Consider the following 22,315-nt stretch of genomic DNA (forward strand, 5'->3'; position numbering starts at 1 on the left):
GCAGGGCCGGGCCGGGAGGGGCTGGGTTCGCTCGGCTCGGCTTGGCTCGGCTCCGTCCGGCGGCGGCAGCGGCGGCCCCGACCCGGGATGTGGCGGCGCCCGGCTGGGCTCCTGCTCGTCTTCGTGGCCGCCACGGCCGCGCTGTGGCTGCTGTCGGTGCGGCTGAGCGCGGGGCAGACACGCAGGTAGGTGTGGGCGGCCGGCGCTGCCCGTGGGTCCCTCCCTTCCCCCGGCGCTGCCCGTGCGTCTCTCCCCTCGCAGGGCGCTGCGGTTCCCGGCGGACCTGGAGGAGCTGCGGGATCTGGCCGAGGCGCTGCGGGACTACGAGCGACAGCACCGGGGCGCGGCGCTGGCCCTGTTCTGCGGCGCGTACCTGTACAAGCAGAGTTTCGCCATTCCCGGCTCCAGCCTCCTGGTACGGGCGGGCGGCGCGGGGCGAGGGGCCGGGGGACTCACGGATCGGGCAGGAGGAGCCGGAGGGACCGAGCGGGCCCGCACCTGAGCAGGAGTAACCCTTAGTAGCAGTACGGGTCGGGGCTGACATGCTGGAGAGCAGCTCTGCTGGGAAGGATCGGGGAGTGTTGGTGGATAATGTGTCCTGAGGGCCAGGAAGGGCAGTGAGATCCTGCATTGCCAGCAGGTCAGGGAGTGATCCTGCCCCTCTGCTCAGCCCTGTGAGGCACAGCTGGAGTGCCAGGTCCAGATCTGGGCTCCTCAGGAATATAGAGACAAGGAGGAGAGGGTCCAGTGGAGGCCACAAAGAGGTGCAGCTGGAGCATCTCTCTGATGAGAGATGGTTAGTCTGGAGAATACTGAGAGGGGATCTCATTAATGCATATAAATATCTCCAAGGGATGTCAGAGGATGGTGCCAGACTGTTCAGTGGTGCCCAGCAACAGGACAAGGAGCAATGGCCATAAACTAAAACACAAGAAGTTTCACCTCAATATGAGGAAGGACTTCCTTCCATGGAGGATGGGAGAGCACTGTGAACAGCTGTCCAAGGGAGGGCAAAGTCTTCTCTGGCGGCATCCCAAACCCACCTGTTCCTGTGTCACCTGCTCTAGGTGACCCAGCCTTGGCAGGGCATTTGGACTGGATCATTTCCAGAGGCCCTTTCCAACCCTAACAATTCTGTGGTTCTGTGACACACCATGTCCCCCAGGCCTCACTCCATGTTGTCCCCACAGAATGTCCTGGCTGGAGCACTCTTTGGACCATGGATGGGGCTGGTGCTGTGCTCAGTGCTCACGTCTGTGGGAGCCACCTTCTGCTACTTGCTCTCTGCAGCTTTTGGCAAGCAGCTCATAGTGCACTTCTTCCCTGAGAAGGTGGCTCTGCTGCAAGGGAAGGTAAGAGCTGGCAGTTCTGCTGACACCCATGATGGCCCTGGGCCAGGCTGCTCTTGGGGTGACAGTGAAAGCCAGTGTATGCAGGGGATGCACCAGGCCTGCTGAGGGCACAGTCTAGGAGCAGGCTGCCCTCTTGGAGCAAGCCTGTTGGCAGAGGGGCTGCCAGGAAAATCCTGGATCCTAAGGAAAAGCAGATATGAAATAAAGGAGGATTTGGGAAGTCTCTGTGCTCCAGAACTGCCTCTATCCATCCCATGCTGTGTTGTACACTAGAGCTGGTTCTGCTCTTGACTTTCTGATCTTTCATTCTGGTGAGATCCCATTTCCACCCCTCTTTGAAGAGGGCTGGCTCACCATTAGGCTCCATACAGACACAGTATTGCTGCTTTCCCTCAGTTCAGAACTGATGGTACACGTCATGGTACACAGTAATTTTTCTTTTAACATGGTGGCATGTTAGAAGAAGAATTCACTCCAGTATCGTGGCCATTTGAATGTTACTGCTGTTTGAGGAGCAGGAATGATATGGAACATTTCTTTTGGCAGGTAGAAGAGAACAGGAGCTGCTTATTTTTCTTCTTGTTGTTCCTGAGGCTGTTCCCCATGACACCAAACTGGTTTCTGAACCTCTCGGCTCCCATTTTAAACATCCCCATGTCCCAGTTCTTTCTCTCCGTTCTCATTGGTAAGGCCTGGGGACACAGTCTGAGGGGACAGTGTGACACTGCTGCTCACTGAGCCAAGGAGGGCAGAGCTGGGACTCTGACCCTTGGTCTGTTTCCTCTGTGCTGCCCTTGAGCATTCTGGAGGTGTCACCTGTGCTGCAAATTTTGCTTTATACCTGGTTCTTTCTGTTACAAGTACAAACCCCAGTGTCTGTGTAATGGCTGTACATTAAAACACTGAGTTCTACCTCAACATGAGGAATAACTTTCCATGGAGGGTGGTAGAGCACTAGGACAGCTGCCCAGGGAGGGCATGGAGTCTCCTTCTCTGGAAATGTTCAAGATTCCCCTGGACACATTCCTGTGTTACCTGCTTTGGGTAACCCTTCCTTAGCAAGGGGACTGGATGATCTCCAGAGGTCCTTCAAACCCTAGCAGTTCTGTGATTTCTGTGTCTGACTTTGGGCATATTTAGCTAATTTTCTCTAGAGGGGAACTAACAGCTTTTTTCTGCTCTGATTCCTTCAGGCCTTACACCATACAATTTCATCTGTGTGCAGACAGGGGCCATTCTGTCCCAGATCACCTCTCTGGATGCCATCTTCTCCTGGGACACACTGCTCAAGCTGCTGGCCATGGCTGTGGCAGCGCTGATTCCAGGGACCCTCATCAAGAGATACAGCAAGAAACACCTGAAGCTGGACGGAGACAAGCAAGCTCAGACACTAAATGGCAGAAAGAGCTTGTGATGGCTTAGGTGCCCCAGTTTTGGGGTAAAAGCTGCAGGACTCTCTTCCCAGGGGTTATATTCTGCATGCTCTGTGCCACCAAGGACAGTGGCAATTTTTAATCATCCTTCTCATCTCAGAGGAGGTGTCCATTCTTATTTTTAATGAATGTTTATCTGTGCATGTATCTGCACGGAGAGAGAGATACAGGGGTTTTGTGAACACTCAGTTAATTTGCCTGTTTCATTTAAATCAGTCTCCTGTGTGCCTGAGGCTGTGGGGAATAAAAGGAGTACTGGCATCCTGTGAGGAAGGCAAACCAGAACCCAGCTGTGGATCACTGGGCAAGCACAACCCTGCAGGCAGTAGGCAGGCCCTGCTCCCTCCAACTGCAGACAGATTTAGCATTTTTGGCCTGAAATGATGAGCCATGTGCTCCTGTGCAGCTGTACAAGCACCAAGCTGAAAAAATAATGGTGTTTCAGGGTGCAGCTGTAGAAGATTCTTCTTTGATTCCCATGTTAAACCAGCACACTGCAGCAAAATGCTGGCGATTGGAGCTGCCTGAATCAGTCATGTCAAAACACTTGAGACAGCTTCTCTGGTCTGCCAGTGGCTGCTACTCCCCATGGAGAATAAAGGAGGAAAGAACAGGAATGGATGTGCCTGACTGGCAGAGATTTGTCCTTGAAAAGCACCTTGAAACCCACACATTTGCTCCTGTATAACTAGGAGAATTCCAAATAAAGAGGTGGGCTCTGTCCCAGCTGTGGAGAACATAGCCATCGCAAAATGGTTTGGGTTGGAAGGGATCCTAAAGCCCATCCTGTTTCACCCCCTGTCATGGGCAGGGACACTTCCAGTATCCCAGGTTGCTCTAAGCCTCATGCAGCCCGGCCTGGGACACTTCCAGGGATCCAGGGGCAGCCTCAGCTTCTCTGGGCAACCTGTGCCAGGGCCTCACCACCCTCCTCCCCCTGGGATGATACTCTGCTCTTGGGGTTTAGGTATTTGCTCTCCATAAGGAGATCCACTTGGATGATAAAGTAACCTTCCTGGTATGGAAGGGGGCAGATGGGAGACCCCAGAGCTTCATGACATCATCCCAAAGTCCATGAGAACCCATTCCCAGATCACCAAACCAGCCTACAGCATTGAAGTACACTGGCTTTTTATTCCATGCATTGTTTGCTTTGATAGTCATTCTTGTTTCCATCACTGTACACTGGTCAATACAAAAAAAAATCAAGTTTGTCTCAGGAATCCACAGAGCAGGGAGGAGGGGATGAACACTACTGGACAGGGCCAAGATGAAATGGGTACTTAACACGACAGTGGGGAGGGCAACATTCAGCTCTGGGAGAAAATCTAGGCTAGTGTTCAGGAGCTGTCAGCAGCCACGAGAACGGGATCAGGGAACTCGGGATGCTGGAAAGGAAACCCACAGTTTACTCCGGCCCTGGAATGCGCTGTTACTACAAGGAGTAAGCAGGCTCACCTGCACCTCTCAACCCAGACCCTGCCAGGAGAGGACGTGCAAGGAACCATAGCAGAGGTGCCAATACAGCAATGTGGGGACTGTGTCTGTGCAATCCAGGGAGGTGTCACTAAGGAAAATCCTACACAACCCCCCCAGAATTGACAGCAACCACCCCGGCAATGCGGGGGTGCTGAGCCAGCTCTGCCCACACACAGCGAGGCCATGGGAGGTGTGCAGGGGAGGCTGAGGTGGCACCTCCATGGGCAGGGGAAAGGGCTGCCCTAGTGGCATTCCCAGAGGGATGCAGGGGCAGGAGCAGCAGGAGGAGCAGTAACACTGGACTGGAACGGTGCAATGACCCGGGGGTGTGAGAATAGAGCTAAATGTGGCAGACTGGAGGGGGCAGCTATGCTTGCCCAGGCAAGGATGGGGAGGAATCAGCTGCATCCAGGACAGCTGGCCCAGAAGAGTCTCAAAATCCCAAACACCAAAGCTCTGCGAGCCCAGTGAAGCTTCATCCCATGGTGGAGCCTACGAAGAGACCACAGGCGCCCAAATCCCTCTGGAATCTGTTTGTCAGGGACTGGATCACCACAGGCCAGAGGCCCTGGGGACAGTGACAGGCCTGAGCTGGAGGCAGCTCTGCTTTGGGGCTGTTTGTGGGACTGCCCAAGGATACCAGTGCTGCCAATGGGTCTCCCAGAGCCTGCCAGGTCTGAGCAGAGTCTATCCAGGGACACAGGGCTTGCCATCCTCTGATGGGGACACCTGATGGCAGTTCTCCAGCTCTCTTTACACCACAAGATGTTATGTGCACACAGTTCTCCACTGCTAAATTCCCACACCTTGGCCACCAGCCTCCTGAGTAACCATCTGCACCACCAAACGCCCTCTCACACCACAACAGCAAAGCCATCTCTGGCCCTGCCGGCTCCTCCTGCCACTGGCTGAGAGACAAAGAACATTGGGGAGGAGAAACAGAGGGTGGGAAGAGAGAGGGAAGGAGCCAGGAAAGAACTTCACTCCTCACAGGGTTCTGCCTCTGCCCAGAGCAGGGTGAGCAGGTCACTCCCTCTCCAGGAGCCTGTTTGGTCCTTGCCCAGGTGATCCACTACATGGACCCACTGCCCAGGGCAACTGCCCTCCTCCCTGACATCGTTTTGGATGCTCTGGCCAGGGAACTCTTGTCACAGTTATTCACTCTGTGATCAGTTCAAAAGCCTCTCACTCCCTGACCACCCTTCCCACATTCCCACCAGTTCAGTGGCTGCCAACCATCAGCAACGTGAGCAAACTGCAGCTCTGCCCACGAGGAACCTGACTGCAGCATCCAGCCCTCTCTGTTCTCTGCCCTGGAGTAAAAGCATCCCTGGAAATCACGAGAGGCAGCAACTCCTGACAGCCACTGAGCCCAGCTCTGCTCCCACCCCTCTGGCGAGCAGGGAGAAGGTAACATCACACACAGAGATTACAATTGTGCTAGCGGTGAAGCCAACCTTCTGATCTACAGAAATGATAATAAATAATAAAATAACATCATAACTTAAGATCTGTCTGTAGTCCAGCTACAAAAATTTAAAAATATGGGATAATTTAACTCATACAATACTGCTCTCTGTATAAGTAAGACATTTTCCTTCACTTTGCCATGAGGCTATAAATTACCACAGTTAAGTTCAAACCAATATTTTAACATAAAATGTAAACAAACAAAGCAACAGAAGTACCTGTCCATGGTCCATTCCTGCCATTCACCTCTGGCTGGCTGTGCCAGCACACTGGGAAGGGCAGAGGGAGAGCTCTTGCAGGGGGACATCAACTAAGGAAGGGGAGGGGAACGTGCTCTATCGTTTTGTTCTCTTTCAATATTGTTTTAGAAGAGTAGTGTTTGAAGGGAAGGCACTATGAGTTCTATCAGAAAACAAATTTTTCTCATCTGCCAATGCCTCGGCCTGTCACATACCAGTACTATCCTCACTTGCACCTGCAGAGTTTCAGCTTGGAGGAGAAACAGAGGCCTCGGGGCACACCCGAGACGCAGCGGTGCCACAGCCATGTCAGGATTCCCTGCACAAGGCCTGCCATGAAGGGCAGGCAGCTGCTAATGCTTCCAAGAATGTACAGTGAATAAGGAGACAGGGCAGGGCTGATGCTCTCAGCCAGGCCAGCGATTCCCAGTCTTCCCCCTCAACACACAGCCCTCTGCTGGTTCTTGATGCTGCTGTAGGTGAGAGGCTGCTTCTCCCAGTCCACTCCAGGCGTCTCCAGCGTCCTCCCCAGAAGTGCTCGGGCTCTGCGGAATGTGCTTTCCATGCTTTGCAAGTCCTTGCTTGGCCAACACTGAGTTGATTGATTTCTTTGACTGACTGAAACAGACAGGAGGTAAGAGGAGGAAGTAAACTGGGAAATGGCACACTGCATCTGAGAGAGGTTTCCCTGCTCAGCTGGAGGTTGACACTCCCAGAGTGAAGCAAGGACGGTGGTAAGAAGTGCTCTGATACCAATTCTCAAGAGGACGAGGTTAGAATACATTTGCAGGATCTCACAACAAAATGCTGATTAAAAAAAGAAACTAAAAATCCTTAAAATAAAACCCATCATTACATTCCTGGGGATGTATCGACTCAGAAGACCCTGGTTGTTAGCACCTCAGTACCAGTTTTCTCCAGGAACATGTCCACCTTCTGATTAAAAATGACCCAGCTGGTTATACTGAAAACACTTTGTTCACAGGTGACCCTACAATCAGGTCTTTTTCTGCTTTTCCTCATTTGATAAGACTGAGTGGTTTAGTTTTCTTGATCTGTTCTCCAATCTTCAGGGCCACGAGGCCTGGTCCCCTGTGCAAGCAGCAAGAGAATCCCCCGCGTCTGTACACAAAGCTGTCCAGGCAGGACTCCCAGGATGTTTCTCTGTAGTGTGCTTGCTTTCTGAACTTTTTTTTTTTTGCAACAAGTCTGTGTGTCTATAAATACAATCCACTCTTTACAGTAAAAAGTGTTAAAATGTCAAAAAAATAAATATCCATGTTACAGTAACTAGATTATTCAATAAAATACATCCCTGCCATTCTTGATTGAAATGCTCAAAGAGAATTAATTTCATTTGGACATTTTCCAGAGATTCGGGTTATTGCAAATCACTCCTGGGGTGGGAAGGAGAAGCATCTTCTCTTCCTGTAAAGTGTGATGAAGGGGAATGAAGTGGAATCTCAGGGAAATCAAAATGCCAGTACCAGGAAGCTTTGGGGGAGATCTGTATTACCAAGTAGCAGAGCTGCAGGGCTTATTGGTCCTGACCGTGGCATCAGAACACTCCCCTTCAGAAGAGTCACAGTCTGATTCTCCAAACTGTGGTGGGTTCTGCAAGACAAAAGGAAAGGGGGCGACTTGAGCACCATTCCTCTACTGCACATCACCTACACATCTCAGTCTGTCACAGCAGCCAGGTAAAGGTCACCACCTGCAGAGGAGAATGGCACACATGGGAGAGGGCACAGCACACGACTGCCCCACCAAAGGTCACTTGTCTCCCCTAAGAGAGGGGACAGCACAGAAATACCTGGTCACAGCACTCTTAAACACAGAGTTGTGAGGAGATCATGCAGCAGGCTCTGCCCTACCCCTTCCCAAACACTTGAAAGGCAGAGAAAGGAAGAAAGTCATCCCAGCTTTGTCAGCAAGGCTGCCAATGGATATGTCTGAGGCAGTTTATATCCACTCCATTTCATTATGTATTTTTATCCCACGTAACGCAACTGCAAATCTGATGGGCTCCCAAGATCACACTCATCTTGACCAGCACATTATGTTCAGCTTTGTTTGTGCTACTTTCCCCCACCCACTCTTCTGCCAAGCAGGAGGAAGACTGGATATTGCAGCACTTGCTTTGCCATAGTACACCTACCACAGCATTTTCTAGGCAGTGTTCCAACTTTCTGGTCCCTGGATTCCTTTCCATAACATTTATGCAGTTTTTTTCCACTGAGTAGAAAGAGGAGGGAATAACCAACTCACCTCACAGCTGTGTTCATCTGCACAAAGTTTGCCCAGAGACATCTGAGTCTTGACCCTCCGCACAGCACACTCTTTGTCCGAAAGCCCATCCGACTGCGTGGAGATTTCAATGGGGATCTCTGGAGTCTGGGACAAAATGTCCTCCAGCTTCTCAGCCAGCTCATCCTCCAGCTTGTTGGCCAGCTCATCCGGGCTGTTCGAGTGGTCGCTTGTGTTCCCCTCCTCTCCATCCGACACAGAGAAGTTCTCAGAGCTGAAGGTCGAGTAGGACTGGCAGCTACTGATGCAGCGGTGGGGTCTGCAAACAGGGAGAAGTTCAGTGCTCACCTTGGATGGCAGTCACAGGGAACTTTCTGGGTGCTGTGTTCACTGCTCTGCTACACCAGGCCTTGTGGAGTGCCTTCCACATCCTGGAGCTACAGAATTCTACCCCTTCTGAATGATATAGTTCAAGACCTGCATCTTTAAATTCATCTCTTCTATCCTGTCTGGTATGTCCTTGTTAGCTGATCTGCCCTGCAGCATATTTTTCTTGGCCAGTGCATTTTCCTAAAGTGCTAGGCTATACTGTGGAGTTCTGTTTAGTATTTTTATTGATGACATGGATGAGGGTATTGAGTCTTTTATCAGTAAATTTTCAGATGACACTAAGCTAGGATTGTGTGTGGATCTCTTGGAAGGTAGGGGGGCTCTGCAGGGAGACCTGGAATGGTTGGATGGATGGGCACAGTCCAATGAGATGCAGTTTAATAAGTCCAAGTGCCCAGTCCTGCATTTTGGCTGCAATAACCCCCTGCAATGCTATAGGCTGGGGACAGTGTGGCTAGACAGTGCCCAGGCAGAAAGGGACCTGGGGGTACTGGGCAACTGGGAAATTTAGGTTGGATGTTAGGCAAAAGTATTTTATGGAAAGCATGATAAAGTACTGGAATTGTCTGCCTGGGGAGGGGGTGGAGTCACCATCCCTGGATGGGTTTAAAAAATGACTGGATGTGGCACTGGGTGCCATGGTTTAGTTGAGGTGTCAGGGCATGAGTTGGACTTGATGATCTTAAAGGTCTCTTCCAACCCAGTGACTCTGTGAGTTCAGGCAGGAAAGAATAATCTGGGAGAAGTATGAGAACGGGGTATGCAGACAGAGCCTGCTTTCTCCTGGCATCTCTTCCTGGCCTGTACCATTCAGCAGATCTGACTTCCTAGCAGAAGCTCAAACCCAGATGACAATGCTAACAGTCACTGATGGATCCGTACTCCAGAAATTTTGCACTTACGGCTCTTCATGCTCTGATTTCCACAGCACACCTTGACAATGAGCTGCACATCTGAAAATGTTCTGGATGGAAAAAGCGCTTCCTTTTGTTCATTTTACCCTGTTTGCTTCACTGGCTGCCCCTACTATGAATGTGAAGAATCATTCCTTGTCTATTTTCTCCACATAAATTACAATTTCATGCACCTCCGGTGTTGCCTTTCCTCCTGCTAGAGAAACATTTCACATGGGTTTAATCTCCTCTTCTACAGAAACCATCCCTAACCACTCCTGTCACACTTCTCAGAACCTTTTCAAACTTTACTGTGGTCTTTGAGCTGGGGCAATGAAGGGAGCATTAGGATTTAAGCTTCGGGTGTGCTGTGAATGCACATGACAGGAGACAAGATTTTATTTTCTTCTCTGGTCCTTTGAATCAAACCTTTAGCCTGTTTGCCTACGGGATCACTCCTGCACTTGAAGCAGCTGTTTCATGAAGCTGCAGCACCAAGTCCATGATGTTTCCCTGGGCATAGTACTGTAAATCCTGCTGGTCCCCAGGCTTATGTAGGAACACTCCCCCTAACTCTTATTTTACAGGCAACACCATCAAATTTGATCTGCTGTTGTCTCCTAGTTCTGCAATCTTATCTGAATTCAGCTACAAAGGTGCCAGGCTGGAGTCTGACCCACTGCAACAACAATTAATAAACAACACTGGAGTAGCCCACAAAGGGTTCCCACGTCCACTAAGTCTGATCCTGGTGAAACAGATGCAGCAGCTCATTTACAGAGGCAGAATAACATTATCAAGTGTGATCAAGTTGTGCTGCTAACAGCCTGCAGGAAAGCCAGCAGGAAAGCTGGGCCAGAGAGAACATCTCAGGACTGGCTGGAACAATGAGTGGACATGAGAGATCAGCTGAAGGTGGATGGGACACATTGAATGGGATTCTGCTCTTCTGCCAGCACCTTCACCAGTTTCAGTGCTGGTGTGCAGGTGCTTTGAGAGTTCTCCTCAGTTTTGTCCCACCAAAGAGAGATTAGAGTGAATTCACCTTTTACCTTTGTCTACGAGGAAACTCCACTTCACTGTCAACTTCGCCCTCCTCCTCTTCTGATGACTCATCCCCGCTCTGGCAGAAAACAAGGACAAAAAGGGTGTCATGTTTGGGGAAGTTCAAACATATCTGACCCCTTGGTCCTTCAGGAAAAAGCCACTGCAAAACAGTGCAAAATCCACAGGCTGCAAGAATCCAGACCAGAAAACGGCCTGTGTGTCAGGAACACTGACTCAGACATTGCCAACTAGGAGGCTGTTTCAGACAGTCTCAAGGCTGCTATTCCCAAATCTGGAGTGACTGACTGGGAAATACACTGGAGTATTTCAGCAGGTATGGAGTACAGAATGTTCCAGATTCTCACTGAAGCAAATCAAATAATGAGTATCACATGGAAACCCACATAAATTATGGAGCTGATTTGGCACTCTTGGCTTTATCCTCTTCTACCACAGCACATCAATAGAGCAGGATGGAGGATGACACAGCCTTTGCCAATGGGTTTCCCCAACTAGGAGAACCTGGGATTTGTTTCATACTCAGTGAACACAGAGCCTTTTATTCTCCTTCTCCCATCCAAATCTACCCCCACACTGTTGTTTCTTTACAGCCTCCTTCTATCCTATCCAACCTGTCAGCCCCTCATTCAGATTAAGCCTTTATCTCATCCCATCCCCTTGTCTAACAAGGTCCTAGTCCCATCATGCTGAGGCCAAACCACACTCTTGGTCTAGTAACTACATTATTTTTCTTGACTTTTCCAGCCAGGCTCAGATTTCCTGCCCTTTAAACTCAAACTGGTTCTTACTTCTCTCACCACCTGGATGGAAGCAGGAAGAACAAAGAGCTGCTTCTGTACAACTGTGTCATAATCTCCTTTTTACTCTTGCAAAATCTTCACAAAATACAGGAGAACTATAACTTTTAGTGTAGGGGGGCAATTTCTGACAGGTGCAGCAAAAGGGATGTCTTCAAGACCATGGGAAATGTTGAATCTTTGCCTCGAGACATAGCAGCACCACAGATTCTCAAACAAACTCTCACATGATATTACAGAACAATTTAAAGAATGCATTTATCCCTTCATTTGGAGAAAGGCTTTAAAGCTTTTTGAGACTGTTTCAACATCAAAAACTGAGTAGAACAAGCTGCAACTCAAACCAATTGGCGAAAGTGCACATAACAGAACCAGGCCCTACCAAAACCACATCTTCAAACGGCAGTGGTCCGTCCTCACCTTTTGGAGGGATCTCGCTTTGCAGGGCAGCCCTGAGGAAGCCAAGTGCTGGGGAGTGCCCAGGGCGGACACTGCCGTGCCCTGCTCCTCCAGCTTCTCCATGAACTGCGCGCTCTCGTAGAGGGACGCGGGGGACTGGGGGCGGCTCCCGCCTGGCTCCACAGCCGCCATCTGTGCCTGGCCACTGTCCTCATCCCTGCACTGCAGGCAGGGGTCGTAGGGATCCGCCTGGCAGCACTCCCAGCGCTCGGCCGTGCTGTCCCTGCTGTCCCGGCCGCGGCGGCAGTCGGCCTCCATGGCGGTGGAGATGAGGTCGGGGCTGGAGCCGGAGACGCGGCGCTGCGCGTGGTTGCTGAGGGGGCTGCGCAGCGCGGCCGCGGGGCCGAAGTAGCGCAGGTTGTTGGCGCAGGTGGCGATGTCCTGCCCGTGGGCGTGCAGCCGCGAGTGCTGCCCGTGGGGACTGTGCCCGGGCTGCTGCGGCGCTGCGGGGGCGTGGGGAGGGCCGGGCTGGGGGGCATCATCCTGCGCTGGCTGGTTTTTCAAAATCCCTGCAAATTCATTGTAGCTGCCTTTGCTGTTCCCCCGGCGGTGCCGGGGCTTGCTGCGGTACCGGCTTTTGCCACTCAGGGTTGACATCTTGGGACTTCCTGAGACTGGGGAGCCATTGGATGCTGCTTCTGTGCTGGGTATGCCCTCTGACTTCAGTAGATCTGGCCTGGGAGACAAGGAGAAGTTACATGTCAAGCCACAAACAAAGAAGTGACACCGGCCCAGAGCCAGGTGGGAAGAGGCAGCTGGAGCCAAAAGCACTCTCTGCTTCCTAAAATCTACAGGCTGCCCTCCCCTTCAGCTGCTTGACTCCTGCATTTTGGTCCCTATGATTCTCTCCACTCAACATCCTCTCCATTCAGCCCATCCTGCTCTACACTCTTGTCTTGCTGTTTTTCCAATAGCTGTCACACACTCTCCTTTTCCACTCTTATTTTGATGTTCTCTCCCAAAATAGCTCCCTCTCAGGACCCTGGGGTAGAGCATGGCTCTCACTCTGTGCATGTACAATGGCGGTGATCAGGCTGCTCATCTAAGAGCCATGTGGGGATATTAATTCAGAAGTGATTATTCACTTGTAATCAGGACTAACTCCTGGAAATCCCCAAAAAAGTAAAGACTAAGACAACTCTTTTAGAAAAAAAAAATCTCCCTATCTAAAAGTCATGCAAATGAGATAAAACTGAAAGGACAGCATGAATTCCCAAATCTCAAATCCCAAATTAATTCCTCAACAATGAATCCAATCCTTCCTGAGGCCTGCCTGATTTCTACAATCCCTTGCCCTGCTTATTCCCATCCAAGTCAAGGACGATCTTGGACAGCTAGGAATTTGAGAAAACACAAGAGATACCTCCTGTCCAAGCATCATCACCTGCTCAAAAATCACATGGACCAACAATTAATTCATTCAACCAAGACATACTGTGATTTCGTGGTTCCAGAGAGCTGCCCAGATGGCAGGGATGGCAGGATTCATCCCCTTCACCTTAAGATCATTAAATAATTATGGTTCTGAGGATCAGACCAGGCTTAAGTGTGAAACCCCTTTGTCCCACCCTGCATTTCATCAGGCTCAAAGGGAAGGAACTGCCCAGTGGGGATCTACCACTGGCTCTGGCACAGGACTGGGTTGTTACTTCTCACCGTTTGGTCTGGCTGCCTGGTTTATGGGAGACCCCTTTCCTCTTCATCAACTTCTCCACTGTATTGGGGTGGATGATTGGTCTGACTGGGTGGCGTTTGTAAGTTCCAGGGTACTTCTTTTCCACTGCTTGTTCCCTCCTGAAACATCAGGAAAAGAAAAAAAAAGAAAACCACATCAGTTGTGTCTCTCTCCATTTGCTGCTCCCGCTGGACAGGAACTGGCTCTGCAGGGAACACGTTACATATCCCATTGCTCTGCTGGGAAAGCACACAGACACTTCTAAACTCCTTCTAAATTCCTTCTAAATCAGGTAGCAGGCACAAGGCCCTGGCACACAGTCCAGGAGCAGCACTGCCATTCCCTTCATGCATGGGCCAAAGGATGACAGCACCAAATGGGAAGGTGCCTTTCTCCAAGTCAGTAACCACTGACAGTGGTCTGCAGGAATTCACTACAAAGGGAATTGCTGGTGAGCAGGGAGAGGTCCCTAACTGTTGTGGTTAGTCAGGGGACACTAAATCTGCAATCCAGTTTAGAAATGAAGGGCTGTTTGTGCTCTGCTGTGTGCAGACTGCTCACATCACCATGCCCAGACACGTACTTGATGAGCTCCTTCTCCCGCACCTCCAGCTGCAGCATGATAGCGCTGAGCTCCATGTACAGGTTATTGGCTCGCTCCAGCTTCCTCTCGTAGTGCTCACGGATATCCAACGCATGTCTGAAAGGCACAAAAGGCTTTAGTCCAGCCTGACTTCCAGGGACCAAGAGAAGAGAATGAGGAAAAGTACAGGTGCTTTAGGAAAAGGCCTTTTAAAAGTCAAATTTGCCAGCTGTACTGCACTGAATCCCAGATACAGCTGACAGTGAATGATGACTGATTAAGAGCCTGACACAGCAATAAATCATGGTATGGTTTAGAAAGTGTTTAACAGCCTTGAAAGTGTGGCAACACTTCTCCCAGAAGAGCTGCAAATGCATCACACACACCCAGGAGCCCTCTGGCCAAACCCTGATCAGCCTGTTTGCACAAAGAAGAGGCTAAACCAGCCTCTACAGAAACAGGAAAGAAGTCATGTGTCTGTATTTCATTAACAGCAGGGTGTCCACCAAGCTCCAGTACAGCTGAAATACATGGCCACCCAAAGCTCCCTGGGGATCTTAGAGTTTTATGTTTCCTGTCTACTGTATTTGCAAATTTGTATCACAGGATACAATTTCCCTTCTTTAAATAAACCCTCTGCTTTCATTTTTAAGCTGGTATAATCAAAATGCATTTCAGTGGGCTGTTTATATGAAGTATGTTCACTTCTCTGTAATAACTAACCCAAAGAAAGTATCAGGGCAGAGAAAGCTCATAGCCACCCTCAGGATGGATCTCCCACTGAGATGGATGTCTCTGCTTCAGTGTTGTTATCACAAACACCAATTCTCAGGCAGAAATATTCCCTGGGAAACACACAAGCCTTTGCCACCCTCTCTGGAGCAAACTGTTGAGACTGCCCAAGAACAGCAGCAGCTCCCACTGCGTCTCTCCAGATTCCATGAGCCAAGTGCTCATGGCCTAGGCCAGGCCCATGGCAATTTTGGTTTCCAGGTTCACAAGGAATTTTGGCTGCCTGAACCACCAGGAATACTGGGTCCTGTTTTGGGAACCTCAGTACAAGAGGAGAATAAAAAGAGTCAGGGGCTGGAGCAGGAGGCCCTGTGAGAACAAGCTGAGGGCTCCTTTAGCTGGGAAGGGAAGGCTGGATAGGAAAAGCAAACAGTACACACAAAAGACTGAACAGACCTCAACTCTTCTCTTCGACGGCGAATCAATTCTTCATCCAGCCGGTGGATACAAGTTCCTTCACTTTTAATTTTCTCAAAATGTTTCTTCACTTCTTCTCTCCATTCAGCCTAGGAAAGCAATTTACCTTTAGCTATTTACAAAGAATTGGGATCTGTAGGTGTATCACAAAAAATTCCTGGGCAATGTTGTTTGTGTCTGCAGAAAATTACAGCTTTGGGTTGAGAATGTATTTTTGTTAGCTGAATTATTTTGGGTAACAACACCACAGCACATTTAGTGCCAGCATTTTCAAATGGTATTTACAATTCTGTGCTTCAAACAGAGAATTTACAACATATCTACATTTTCTAAGAAATATTTTTTTAATTCCTAGAGTTCTTTTTCTTCTAAGAGAAGATTTTCTTTACTTTTGGCAGTGAAAATAGGTAGAAAGGTTCATGATTTTGAAAGCCCCATGATGATGCCTGTCTAGAGTGAGAGTCTATTTGCCCCTTGAAGCCCTGCAGCAGAAATCTCAGCATGGGAAAGTTTGGATAAAAGATTTCCAAACACCCATCAGGTTGCTCCTCCCCAAGATTCAAACTGAAATCATGGATCCAGAATTTCTCTACTCAGTGCACTCTCCAGAATCAGATCCTTGGAGCTAATTCCAGTACTCACAGGCTACAGCCTTTCCCCAGTTACCTGGGATTTGAAGTAGGTTTCCTGAGGAGTAGCCAGCACATCAGCAGAGGCGATGTCCAGGTGCATCAGCGTCTGCCGGAAGGACGGACGGTTCCGGGGCTTGCTCTGCCTGAAACAAAACAGAAACAGCCAAGAGTGAGGTGAGGGATGGGCACTGCCAGCCTCTCCTGTCCTTCTGGGGGGAGGGATGGGCACTGCCAGCCTCTCCTGCCCTTCAGGGGGGAGGGATGGGCACTGCCAGCCTCTCCTGCCCTTCAGGGGGGAGGGATGGGCACTGCCAGCCTCTCCTGCCCTTCTGAAAGGGTCTCACGAGATCCTATTCTCTGAACCAAGCAGCTGACAGGTTAGAGCAAAGGAGCTTTTCTGGTTTTCTCTTTTGCTGAATACAATTTAATTATGCTAGAGGTGGTTTGTGATGGACCATTCTGAAGAAACAAAAGAGGTGCAAATGTTTAAAACCAGAAAATGAGAGTACAGAGTGAAAGATCACAGAAAAGTACAAAAACGTTTGGATTTTTGAGAAAAAGGACCAGCACTTGAGTTTCAGCACAGAATCCACCTTGCACAGGGCAAGAGCAGCTTCTTGAGCCTCCTCTCCCCTACCAACCACCTCCTTCCACTAGGTGGGGATACAAGTGTTTGTAGGTACTCTGTTGTACCGAGCTGCCACAGCCCCACTGCTGCAGCTCAGGGTAAACAGCCACTGGGAGAAATCCACACGTGCTCTGGCCTGGTGTCCCCTTTGTGCCATGGGGAGGATGGCTGGTAAAACCCATGGAGTGGAAAAATGCTGGAAGACCCTTTACACTGTGTCAAGATGTAATTACAAAGACAAAGCCTCAGTGTGAAACCCAAGACAAAGAATATCCAATCTGGTACATGGAGGAAACTGAAAGCATTTTCTATATCTGAACCTGGAAAATCTGTGTTCCAGAAGGAAAGCTCGTATTTCTCTTTGTCTAGTCCAGAAGTCAGTTGCTCACAAGGGGTTTTCTGAGTGAAAAAATCAGATCCCTTCACTCTGGATGTGGCCTCAAGGAATTTTACCCCTACTTCCAGCTCCTTTTGTCTTCCCACAGAGCCACCTTTTATCCCCCACTTTGCTACAGCAGAGCAACACCCTCTGGGAAGGCTCCTGAAGATGTCTTGGCATCCAGGCCTGCTGCCACGAGGAAGCAGAATCCAGAATGTTAAAACTCTCCCAGGACAAGTGTGAGAGTATTTCAGAGTCCTCTGCTCTGGGCTCCATACTCCCACCCTGACTTTCCTGGGTTTTTGCTGGGAGGTCTGTGCTGTGTGGGGTTCAGGCTCTTACCAGGTTTGCTTCATGAGGATTTTGAAGCCATCTGGGCAGGTGGAAGGGACAGGAAGGTGGAGGCTGTTACTGCCCACTCCCCAAATGATGGCTGAAGAGTCCACATCCTTGTAGGGAATCTCTCCTGTGAGCAGCTCCCACAAAACCACCCCAAATGACCTGATGAAGAAATAAACCACGATAAGCTGAGTTCACACAGCAGCTGTTAACAGAAACACCTGGAGCTTGAAAAAAACAGTTTGTTGGGCAAAACAGGGAAATAGGGATGTCTGGTCCAAAACTGCAAGTAGGTGCAACAGTGGTTTTTAGCACACCAGGTAACTCCTCTGCTTCAGCACAAAACCACACTGGTTTCCACCCATCCTTTCCTGCTTCTTTGTGAGATTTTAAAGACCCTGAAAGCACATTTTCTGTACAGATTAAGTCTTGTTCCTCTTAAATTAAAAGACTCCAAAGTCTACTCTCATATAGACTTTGGACTGTTCTTGCTGGTAAGAACAGATGATTGACTACTGCACAGACTGACAAGTGTCTTACAGAGACAACACAACAAAGGTTTTGTGGCTTTTTTACATTTCATTTAACTGGTTTTCTTTTCTTTTCCCTAACCAAAGGCTCCCTCTGCTGTTACCTGTAGTCCCAGGTAAAAGTGTCAAGGTCTGAGATTCAGCACTACAACTACTGCAACACAGAAATTAGGAAACAAATGCTACTTGCATAACTGTCAGTACCAAAAGCACATGAAGTCTCATCTGATATTCCTTTTGTTCTGAAGAAAGGAAGGATTAAGCAAAAAAAAAAAAAAATTTAAGAGAACTCAGGGAAACAATCTCCCACAAGAACTGAAAGATGTAGTTAAGAAAACTCACTTTGCTTCTCTTCCTTAGTGAAGGTACCAGAAAGAACCAAAACTTAATTTTTAACAGCAAATATTTGTTTTGTATACAATCATCACCCAATAAAACATCAAAGAAACACCAAACCAGTCAATACAGAGATAAACAAAATGCTGCTGAGAACCATCACCACTGTTACTGCACATCAACAACGGGGCTGTGATACAGGTGAGGCACCACCATCCCTATTTCCAAGCCAGATGTGCCAGCTCACTGTGTCCCACTCCTCTGTGGGACACCAACCCTGCCAAGCTGCAGACTAGAGCCAGGTGAAAGGTGAGAAGGATGTTTCTGGCTTGTACCAATATCCAGTGCTTTTATTAAGTACAGAAGAACTTCTAAGGGACAAACTACCAGGTCTGAATGACCATCAGTCAGGAAATAACTTCATGTGAAAAACACTGCACTTTCAAAGCCCATGGGTTTCAAATCATGTAAAAAAAACAAAGCAACAAACAAGCAGAATTTGAATATATCTCGCCTAAAAATCCTTTTCTGTGAGCTCTAGGAAAGCAGGGATCCAGGAGGCTGGACAAACTACCAGGGAAAGCTCATCTGGTTTCATATTTGTTATGACTAAGAACTGAGAAAGGACTTCAAGACTCCTGATAAGATTATAGATTTATTTTTCTGCATGCTGTTAGAGATGAGAGAGAGCAGACATATAAGCAGCTCAGGAACTGTTCTCATTTGTTGGCAGCATTCATGAACATCATTTTTATTCATCTTGAAGGAGGATGGCAAGGGAGAGTCTGAGCAATCACCACTGTTGTGAACTCCAAAGGAACTGCACCAAAGAGCAACATCTCCACGTCACTGAGGGAAGGAGCAAAGGTTTTATTGGACAGGATGTTCTGTGAAATATTCCTGAACAGAAACCACTCTAAAGGACAGAAAGCTGAAGGTAGAAATCCAGCACCACTTGTCCTCACAATCCTGTGATTCAAAGAAAGGGGTTCAGCAGACAAATGCAGGGTATATTTTCTTTCCAGAACTACCCAAGTGTTCTTCCCAGAGGAGCTGGCTGTGCTGTGACCTGGACATCCAAAATAAACACACAGGACACCGTGGGCACAAGAGCAGCTGCACCATCACCTGCCCTGCAGGAAATCTTGCCCTTCAGGTCAAGCCCAGGCCTGAGCTAGAACTCCAGCAGCAGCTCCTGACTCCACTGCACCCTGGACCACCCACAGCTTTGTCCAGCAGCTCCCTGCCCTGCCAGGGAAGGGACAGCAACTGAAGCTAAAAAACCACAGGAAGCAAAATCCCTCCTGGCTGTAAAGCAGGGAGAAGGGCATTTGTCCTGGCTGCTGACATTTATTATGCAGAAATAATGAGGCAGAAACAGAGATGCAGATCCCTTGAGGGCTCTGAAACCTGTGGAGAGGCTTCCCAAAGGAACTCCAAGGCCAAGCCCTCTCAAGCATTTTTAATAGCACGGAGACTGAACCATTCCTTGTGTTCATTTGGACACAAAGCACGTTCCACATCGATGGAAACAAGCTCCAGAACTCTTACAATCTATCCTGCTTCCTCCCTCTTGGATCTGGGATTGGATTCACTGGACTGTAATCCTGAGGCTGCCCACACAACAACCAGCCTGGTGTGCAGGAAGCACAAGGGGTGGGGAGCAGAGAGGGGCCTCCCCACAGCTCCAGAGTGGCCCTGAAGAGGACCAGAAGCGATGGAAAAACCACCCTGGCTGTGGAGGCTGCTGAGGGGGCCCTGAGCACAGCACTAGGAGAAAGCTCTGGGCTGGATAAAGACACAGAAAAGAATTTCTGCATTTGCTTCCTGCAAGACACAAACTGCACTGAGCCTTAGCTGGAACCTGTGTCATTTCCCTTTCCATGAGAGCCCACCAAAGCTCAGGGCACCAGGCAGAAGGAGAAATGAACAGCCCACCACAGAGCAAACCATGCTCAGGCACAGGATGAGGAAAGGACATGGAAAGTGCTGGGAAACCAAGGGACTGAAGAGAAGGTGAAGGTACATGACCATGAACACCACTCACCAGATGTCCACCTTCTCAGAGACGGGCTCGTTCCGTATCACCTCCGGGGCCATCCACGCCACTGTCCCCGCAAAGGACATTTTGGTACTCTTGTCACTGAGCTCTTTAGATGTACCAAAATCTGAAATCTTTACTGCATCTGTGTGTGTAACCAAAACACTGGAAAAAGGGAAAAAAAATAAGTCATCACTACTTTGTGATTTTTCTTGCACCACAACAGCCACTGAAGTAAATCCCTTCTTAACCAACACAGCCTGTTGATGAGGCCACACTGCTCACAAGTGCAGTAAAAAAGAAAATATTTTGTATTTTCCCCAATAAAAGCTCTCACTCTCTTTTGGGTGGTTGTGTTTTGTGCCTTAAATGCATTTCTTAATGCTACGAGTCAAAAATCAATCTCAATAAAACTGCAAATTAACAAGTAACTGAGGATCCAGAGGCAAAGCTGTACCTTAAACTGTGCTGCAAATCATCTAAAAGCATTATCTTAATGCACTGTCACAGACTAAAGAAGTAATAAACATCTAGGGAATAAGAATATAAAGAAGCCAGAACATTTTAGTCAGAAAGCAACAGAGAAACGAGGAAGACACATTCCAGAAAACCAGGGAAATAATAGGAGAATAAGATGGAAAACTAAAAAGGCAGAAGGCAACAGAATATCCCACTTTTTGGAAAGACCAGATATCATCAGATCATTAAATATCTCCTGACTGCTATTTATCACGGAAGATACCAGTAAAATTTCCACTCTTGTTAAGTGCCAACAAGTTGCAATAGTTTCACTCTCATTAGTTTTGAGTCAACATGGGGCAAAAAATAGTAGAGCCTTTTGACCAAACTTTAAACTATTTCTCAAGAAAAGGAAAAAATAGCCCCAACCGAGGGATGTTTAAGCAGCTGAGACTCACTTTGATGACCCGAAGAACCACAACTGGGGGATGTTTAACTTTGGTGACTTGAGGAACCCAAACTAAGGGATGTTTAAGCAGCTGAGACTCACTTTGGCGACTTGAGGTCTCGATGGATGATTTTGTGGAGGTGCAGGTAGTTCATGCCGCTGGCAATCCCCGTGGACCAGTCCACCAGCAGCCGCGGGGTGACCTTCCTGCCGGCCCGCAGGACCTCGTAGAGCTGCCCGTGGGCACAGTACTCCATGATGATGCAGTAGCACGGGGCCTGCGTGCAAACTCCCCTGGCAAAGACAACACACAGTGAGGAGCAGCAGACAGACAACTGCACAGGAAGGGTGACCATCGCTTTGTCCTAGACACAGGATTGTAAAAGCCATCCCAGAGAACTTGAGCCAACGGCTCTTGCCTGGGCAAAGCTCCTGACAAGGGTCACAACCTACTTGAAGGCGATGATGTTGGGATGCTTGAGCTTGCGCAGGTGCTTGATGTCCGTCTCGTTCTGGTCCCTCACTTTCTTGATGGCCACCTCCTCTGCGCGGAACTTGCCCAGGAACACGGCGCCCTGAGCCCCGCTGCCCAGCCACTGCAGCTCCGAGATCTCCTCGAACGGCACCTCCCACGTGTCTGGGCACAGGGCAAACAATGGATAATGGAAAAGGTCAGGAACATGGAAACTGTCAGAGCACACCAGGGCAGCACCTGCCACCTCCTGCACCACACGGTGGGCTCTTCTGGAGGGAGTAGGTGACATCTGCTCCTGGCACACACTGCATGTGCTCAGCCCAACAACCCAGCCACCTCCAGCCTGCTCATTCCCATCCTTCCAGCTTTTTCACCACCCTGCTAACCAAGCAGGGTGTGAGCCACTCAGCTTGGAAGGCAGCAATTCACCATACCAGGGACCCTGGACTGGTAATTTTGGGAGGAGATCCTCTACCCCAACACTGAACAAAGTGAGTGACTCCATTGAAAAGCATAGATTAGAAGAAACATTTAGCATTCACAAGTGATCTAAAAATATTGAGGGTCTTTTTCACTCCCTGAATTAAACAAAAATAGGAAATAAAAGTCAGAGGTGGCAGGCTGTAAAACACAGAGCAGCAACCACCAAGATAGCCAACACAAAGCATATCAACCACCAGCAGCAGGCACAGAAATAGGTCCTTCCCACAACAACATCGTGTATATCAGTGTCAAACAGGCAAAACAACCTTAA

General features: G+C 49.1%; 2 protein-coding genes across 4 annotated transcripts in view; one reads left to right on the forward strand and one right to left on the reverse strand.

Annotated features, from left to right (window-relative positions):
- The first annotated feature begins 40 nt into the window (after positions 1–40).
- On the forward strand, positions 41–3,406 carry TMEM41A (transmembrane protein 41A). Its single transcript, XM_036388525.2, has 5 exons — positions 41–185; positions 262–415; positions 1,191–1,352; positions 1,899–2,037; positions 2,546–3,406. The coding sequence occupies exons 1-5, from the start codon at positions 88–90 to the stop codon at positions 2,764–2,766; spliced, it is 774 nt and encodes a 257-aa protein (XP_036244418.1). The 5' UTR covers positions 41–87; the 3' UTR covers positions 2,767–3,406.
- A 3,150-nt stretch (positions 3,407–6,556) lies between these two features.
- MAP3K13 (mitogen-activated protein kinase kinase kinase 13) overlaps positions 6,557–22,315 on the reverse strand; it is a 69,476-nt gene continuing 53,717 nt past the window's right edge. For 2 of the 3 annotated variants that reach the window (XM_036388522.2, XM_036388523.2), the window contains 13 exons: positions 21,540–21,723; positions 21,189–21,380; positions 20,186–20,344; positions 17,276–17,434; positions 15,961–16,069; positions 15,274–15,383; positions 14,086–14,202; positions 13,484–13,621; positions 11,789–12,503; positions 10,556–10,626; positions 8,242–8,539; positions 7,490–7,587; positions 6,557–7,401 (listed from right to left, as the gene is read on the reverse strand). In XM_036388522.2, the coding sequence (XP_036244415.1) occupies positions 7,365–7,401; positions 7,490–7,587; positions 8,242–8,539; positions 10,556–10,626; positions 11,789–12,503; positions 13,484–13,621; positions 14,086–14,202; positions 15,274–15,383; positions 15,961–16,069; positions 17,276–17,434; positions 20,186–20,344; positions 21,189–21,380; positions 21,540–21,723 (2,387 nt within the window). In that variant the 3' untranslated portion in view covers positions 6,557–7,364. Of the gene's footprint in view, positions 7,588–8,241; positions 8,540–10,555; positions 10,627–11,788; positions 12,504–13,483; positions 13,622–14,085; positions 14,203–15,273; positions 15,384–15,960; positions 16,070–17,275; positions 17,435–20,185; positions 20,345–21,188; positions 21,381–21,539; positions 21,724–22,315 lie in introns of all 3 variants that reach the window. The other variant, XM_036388524.2, reaches the window with a different exon arrangement.

This window comes from Molothrus ater, chromosome 10, assembly GCF_012460135.2.
Source record: "Molothrus ater isolate BHLD 08-10-18 breed brown headed cowbird chromosome 10, BPBGC_Mater_1.1, whole genome shotgun sequence".
NCBI classification, from domain to species: domain Eukaryota; kingdom Metazoa; phylum Chordata; class Aves; order Passeriformes; family Icteridae; genus Molothrus; species Molothrus ater.